This window comes from Lampris incognitus, chromosome 16 (assembly GCF_029633865.1).
Source record: "Lampris incognitus isolate fLamInc1 chromosome 16, fLamInc1.hap2, whole genome shotgun sequence".
Lineage (NCBI taxonomy): Eukaryota > Metazoa > Chordata > Actinopteri > Lampriformes > Lampridae > Lampris > Lampris incognitus.
The window spans coordinates 26,002,449-26,009,512 of NC_079226.1; the positions used below are offsets into that span (position 1 = coordinate 26,002,449).

General features: G+C 48.9%; 1 protein-coding gene across 1 annotated transcript in view; it reads right to left on the reverse strand.

The window, feature by feature from the left end:
* Positions 1-286: 286 nt before the first annotated feature.
* pacrg (PARK2 co-regulated) overlaps positions 287-7,064 on the reverse strand; it is a 180,849-nt gene continuing 174,071 nt past the window's right edge. Inside the window, 2 exon segments of the mRNA XM_056296409.1 lie at positions 287-664; positions 667-753. Of these exon segments, the coding sequence (XP_056152384.1) occupies positions 594-664; positions 667-753 (158 nt within the window). The 3' untranslated portion in view covers positions 287-593.

Here is a 7,064-nt window from a genome sequence, read left to right on the forward strand (position 1 = left end):
GGCCTCACGCCTTAACGGCTATCAGTTCAGCTATCTTGCCCTACTTTGCTGGAAGTTCCTCACACATTGGACCAAAATATAGAAATGGGCGATGATTTCTATATCAGCTTGTTAAAGAAAACCACAAAGAAACAAAAAAAAAAAAAGAGAGAGCGAGAGTAAAATGTGGAAAACAGAACATGAGATAGGTAAGCTTTAATAAGAACAGGTTGTTTTGAAATTAAAGAGTTTAAAGAGATGAAAACACATTTGCTTTCCCCTAAAACACAGCCAAATCATTAATGTTTTGCTGAAGTATACTTAATAGAGGTCAAAATGCAGCATGTGAGGAGAGAGGGGATTTGACTCAGGCACAACAGAGCTAGCTAGGTAGAACAGACTTAGACAGGGTGAGACAGGTACTAAAGGTGCAAAGGATGTGAACGGAGGCCAACAGGGGTGGGGTTGATGTTGAGGAAATGGTAAAGTGATAAAGAGGTTAAGAGAAGGAAAGGGTTTTGAGATAACGCTAGGGTAAGCAGAGAGAGAGCGCGAGCAGGAGGGAGCGTAATAGAGAGGCGGAAGTGTTGTGTTCATGCTGTGCTGGGCGCCTCTCAGTTGAGCATACAGGACTCGTAGGTGGGCACCATGTATTTGATGTTGATGAAGGCAGTCTCGCCTCCAAGCGCTCCAGCACCTCCAGAGTCTCCTGAATCAGGTCGCCGATGTTCTGTCTCTTCTGCTGGCCATAGTCAATGCCATCTCCAGAGTTGACTAGGGAGAAAGGGAGGGGGAGAGAGAGTGAGCGAGAGAGAGAGAGAGAGAGAGAGAGAAGAGAGAGAGAGAGAGAGAAGAGAGAGAGGAGAGAGAGAGAGAGAGAGAGAGAGAGAGAGAGAGAGAGAGAGAGAGAGAGAGAGGAGAGAGAACAAATGGAAATATTGAGTCTGCACTGTGACTAGTTGAGGTTGATGAATCGATACATTGAGGGGGGATATGACTCAGTAAAAACCTCAAAGGGCATGACCAGGAAATGTGTGGAGACCAAGATTCAAAAAAAGGACTGGTTGTTAAAATCCTTAGTGTTTTGCACTGCAACAGTTTCAGTGGGAATTAAACTGGAGATGTCTGCCAAGGTGACATTGCCACCACCAGGACACATCATCAGTTGTGTACCTCAGCATCAACAGGGTGTTTTGGCCTTTTATCACAAGACATCCTCCGCTGAGGCAGGCCCACCACAGGTTGGTTGGTCCTGGGTGTGTGATCTGTGGTTAGCTGTTCACCCTGGCAACCCAGACGGCGTCTCTCCTTTTGATCCAGATCCAGTGGCTAGTCCTCTCAGCAGTGTTGGCTAGCTCTTTGATCACTCTCCTGTGGGCCTGCCCCCTGACTTCTAGTTCCCTCAGGAGTTTTGCTGTGGAGCTGGCAACAAAGCTCCTACAACCCACCTCCACAGGGCGCACCTTCACCTTCCAGCCTCTGTCCTCTGCTTCGGCTGCTAGGTTGGCGTACCGCAGCTTCTTACGCTCATACGCTTCATCGACTGCATCCTCCCAGGGGACTGTCAGCTCAATGATGTAAGCGAGCTGGCAAGAATTTGGACCAGAGACGAGGTCTGGTCTCAAGGTGGTTGTTGCGATCTCTGTTGGGAGATGAGCTTCTGGCCTATGTCCACTTGCACTTCCCAATCCCTGGCTGAGTTTAGTGAGCCTAAGGTTTGGGAAGTGAAGGGTTGGCCTTCAATTTATCCTCCTCCTGACGAAAGCTGGAAAACGCCGGGGCCCTTCCTGGTTGTTGAAGGGTTGGGCATTGATGGAAACCCTCTTGCGATCGAGTTCAGCTGCCAAGCACCTGAGCACCTGATTGTGTCGCCAGGTGTATCTGCCTTGGGTAAGGCTGGTCTTGCAGCCAACTAAGATGTGCTTGAGGGTTGCTGGGGCTGTACACAGGGAGCAAGATGGATTCTCTACAAACCAGAGATTTAGAATTGTGGGAGAGGGCAAGACATCATATGTGGCTTTGATGATGAAACTCAGCCTGTTGATTCCATGCTCCAGAGCTCACTCCATGTGAGTTTCCTCTTTTCAACACCCTCCCACCTCATCCAGCGGCCCTGTTTGGCTTGTGCTACGGCTTTAGAACATGTGGCTGCTCCTTCCTGTCGGCAAACCTCCTCAACCACCATAGTTCACCGTTCGGTAGTAGTCGAGTTTTGCCAGGTAGGAGTTTTTATTCCCAGGCCAAGGCTACCTCTGCCTTGTTGAACATGGCCTACTACGTCTTGGTGGCGGAGGGCAGATTTCGCCTCCAGAACAGCTACAGCTGGGGTCAATTTCTTCCCTGTTGCTAGGGTTGGAGCAACTCCTCTCACTACCTGGTCTCAGGATTCTGTGAGGGACATGTCCAGCCTCACTTTGGCACATTTGAATTCCTCAACCAGGCTGGAAATTGGCAGTGTGAGGGCTCCATTGCCATAGAGTCCAAAACTGCTGAGGCACTTTGGCAGTCCGAGCCACTTCCTCACCTGCGAGTTCACAAGCCTGTCCAAGCGATTGGCATGAGATAGTGAGACCTCGTACATGGTTATTGGCCACATGAGTCGATGTAGCAGCCCAAACTGAAAGCACCAGAGCTTCAACTTCCCGGGCAATACAGTGTTGTTGATTTGTCTAAGGTCACTGATTGTATCCTGACAAAGTTGCTCCAGTTGCTGGGTGACTTTGAGGTCTGCATTGTACCACCCTCTGAGGCTCTTGATGGGCTTCTCCCGGACTGTGGGGATTGGTTGATCACTGATGCAGAGCCGTTCATCTGTTAGTTGGCCTTTAACAATGGAGATGCTTCGAGATTTGCTTGGTTTAAACTCCATTCGTGCCCACTTGATGTCTTCCCGGAGTTTCTGCAGCAGGCGCCTGGTGCATGGTTTTGTTGTTGCTATGGTGGTCAAGTCATCCATGTACGCCCGGATTGGTGGAAGATGCAGGCCATTCCTGGACCTTTCACCTCCCACCACCCATCGAGAAGCACGGATGAAAAGCTCCATTGCCATGGTGAATGCCAAAGGGGAAATAGTGCAGCCCGCCATGATGCCTATTTCCAGATGTTGCCAAGTGGTGGTAGTGTTCTGTGTTGTGACACAGAACTGGAGATCCTGAAAATAGGTCTGGACAAACTCTGTGATGTTTCTGGGGACATGGGAAAAAATCAAACGCCATCCATAGGATCTTGTGAGGAACCAATCCAAAAGCGTTGGCGAGATCCAAGAAAACCACATGCAGGTCTCTCCGTTTCTTGGCAGCTTGTATCTGGTGCCAGATGATATTAGCATGCTCCAGACATCCGGAGAAGCCATGGATCCCTCCTGGCTTTCTGCACTGATGTATCGACAAAGATGTTTCTTTGCAGGAATGTGGAGAGCCTTTCGGCAATCATGCTAAAGAAGATCTTTCCCTCTACATTTAGAAGGCTGATCTGGCGAAACTGGCTGATGCAGGAAGAGTTCTTCTCCTTGGGGATCAGAATGCCTCCTGCTCTTCGCCATGCCCTGGGTATGACTCTTTCCTGCCATGCCACTTTCATCAGCTTCAGGACTCCAGGAGTGTTCTTATAGAGTCTATACTGAATACCATTGGGCCCAGGAGCTGACATCGATCTTGCCTGCTTTACCGTCCTCTCCACCTCGCTCCATGTGGGGGGGTCTTGTGTCCATATGGTGGTCAGGTGGGTGAATTGGTGGCATGTCATCCGGGATGGTGACTGGCTCATGTCTCCGGACATCAGAGTAGGTCTTCTTTAGGTGCTCTTCCAGATCTCATATGGGGACTCTGAGACTCCCATTCTTCTCACTGTCAAAAAGGCTCTTGACAAAGCTGTAAGGGTTGCTGTAGAAGCAAGTCCTAGCCCATTCTTTCCTCTTATGCTGTCGTCTGAGGTGTTCTGCTCTTCGCAGCTTTGTCAAATGCAGCTTTATTTCAGCCTGCAGTGCGTCAAGCCCAACCCCCTCTCTCTCTCTGTGGCCTTCCTCCACTGCTTCCTCAGTTGTCTTCTCTCCTTCACCAACCTGTCAATTTCCCACTGCCTCCTGGATTTGGGCTGGGTTGAAGAGTCTTTCTGCCTACTGGGTATCTTCTCCTTTACCCCAAATCTCTCTACGCCATAGCTGTAAATTATGGCTCCCATGTTCTCCAGTTTTCTTTCAACTGTTCCCTTTTGACCTTCTAGCAAGAGGACAAGGTCAGAGTTGATGGTCTCCCACTCAATCTTCTGGCTGGACTTGGGCCACAGGATTTGAGGTTTTCTTCCTTCCATCTTCCTCTCTGCTGCTGGCTGTGGCTGGCCGGGCTCCAGACCAGAGTCCACTGGAGGGTCTATGCAAAGCTGAACTTCGTCTGGGGTGCTGATACCCTGAGGACTATGGGGGTTCTCCTGCCTCCGGGCTTCACTCGACTGATTTGGCCTACTTTTTAAAAAGTATTGGTCAATGTGAGGCCCATTACCGAGCTCACTAAGGCACTTCTTTTTGCCTTGATGGATCTTGAGACCTTTCACTGATGTAACCTTTGACCAGCCACAGATGCAGCTGTGCAGCTTTTGTCCTGCCAGTGCTGATGATTCATCGGTTGCAGTGCTGGTTGTCCGACTCATTGTTAAATCCTTTCCTTGTTCCGTTACCATGTGATCCACCTGTGAGTCATCTTGTGCCCTCGCACTCACAGACTCTGGGGGCATTCTTCTCCTTAAACTTTTCGTAGCAATATTGGGTGGATCCAGGAACGCTAACTAGCGCTGGGTCCTGCTAGTATGAGTCGCTAGCCCATACCAGCCCCGTTGGGGGTCTATTCCCTCCTCTCAGCAGTCTTTCCAGGCCATCATCTGGTGTTTCTCTGATTGTCAGCTGCCCTTTCGCAGCAGTCACTGGTTTACTCCAGATATTCAAGATAAAAAAAAGGACTGGTTGTTAAAATCCCTAGTGTTTGCACTGCAACAGTTTCGTTGGGAATTAAACTGGAGATGTCTGCCAAGGTGACATTGCCACCACCAGGACACATCATCAGTTGTGTCCAAATCTAATGTTTCATCAAAACATAGACGCACAAAAAAGTATGTTTTTTTGATGGGGGGAAAAAAAATTCGCTCGCCCTCCGTATCCTTCACAGCTCAGCCTCCCCTGGTTGGGCCAAACGGCATGTGAGCGATGCGGTCGTTCTCCCAGGGCAACACATGTGAGCCAGACATGCTAGGCTAAAGCCCCGGCTTCTTTCCATCTGATCTCAAACCCGACACAGCCACACCGAATTTGACTTGCTCATCTAATTCCGAGGCCAGTTGTGACTCAACGACACAGCAGCGTTTTAACTGCTCAACTGTAAGTTTACTGAGCCAGCATGTAGAGCGGACAGCAGCGCAGAGGACATGCAACTGACTGTTCTGTTGCTACACAGCGCTACGCTGATGAACACAGGGCATGAGCGGTGACCTGGACTTATGCTTCAGAAGTGGAGTGTGTGTGTGTGTGTGTGTGTGTGTGTGTGTGTGTGTGTGTGTGTGTGTGTGTGTGTGTGTGTGTGTGTGTGTGTGTGTGTGTGTGTGTGTGTGTGTGTGTATGTGTGACAGAGAGAGAGACAGAGAGGGAGAGAGAGAGAGAGATAGTGAACATGTGTGTGCGTGTGCAATTATGTATGTCCGTGTGCATGCAAACTTGCTCAATTGAGTAACACTGAGAGCCATGGACTGCTCCTTCCAGCCCTCTCATCCCTCATCAGTTTCACAATTTGCATAAAGGGCTCAGTGGCAGTCTTTCCTCCACACTCATATATTCTTCGGCAATTGTGTCCTGAGACTACCCTACCCTAATGAAGAGGGACCAGGGTGTATGGTGTGTGTATGTCTGTTTTTATCTATGCACATATATCGAAGAAATATAGGCAAGCTAAATGACATATATGGATATGGACACAGGGGCCATAATGCACAAATGGCCTATTAACATGAAGTCTGGTAATCCCAGAAAGTATCATCAGTTCATCTGGACACAGTGTTTATTAGGAGAAACCTTTCAACACTCATCTAAGGGACTTCGTCAGCCTCAACTGACTGCAGGTATCCCCACCCTCATAAACAATACAGCGGCATAACAACCGAAACAACATCTGTTTCATATGCAAACTGCTGTGACCATTAACTAGAGTTTCCATGGCCATGTGTACTGTTCAGAGGGTTGGGGAACAGTTGCCATGACAGCATTGTAAGATGGCAACAGATGTACTCTTGCACCCCCTCAGTTCAGGGATGGTCGTTCCCTCCCTGAACCGATAGTGGTGGCAACTATTCCCCAATCCTCTGTGAATATCAGAACACTGGTTTGAACGGGGAGTCAAAGAGGCCATGAAGAGGGTATGACCATCCCTGAACTGGGGGGGGGGTGCTAAGAGTAAATCTGTCACCATCTTACAATATCGTGATTGCAACTTTCCCCCAATCTGTGAATAGCACACATGACCATTGTAATTCTAGTTAATGGTCACGTCAAATTGCGTACGAAACCGATTGTTGGTTGCGGTCATTACGCAGCTGTGCTGTTGGTTAGGTTGTGGATACCTGCTGCAGTTTCTGCCATTTAACGTTGTGTCCAGATGTGTTCAACTTCCTGGGACCTCCTTACCTTGGTTATTGAGCATGCATCAAGACAAAGCCTGACAATCCCTTTTCAGTGCCACAAAAATATCACACACACACACACACACACACACACACACACACACACACACACACACACACACACACACACACACACACACACACACACACACACACACACAGACTACAACTTTATCAGTGCATAGCAAACTGCCAGTCTCCTGGCAAAGCACTGAAGGCTCACAACACTTCACAGAGGTTGGTAAGTATAGCAGGGAATGAAGTGCACATGCGTCCAGACCCACATCCACACATCCATACATCCACACATCTGAGGCCGTTGTAGAGAGAGCACCACTCAACTGAACCATCCTGAAGGGAAGTTATATGTTTATTTCACGAGGGTAGAACTATAAAATGAAGCAAAGAAAAACACCAGCCATCGGTCT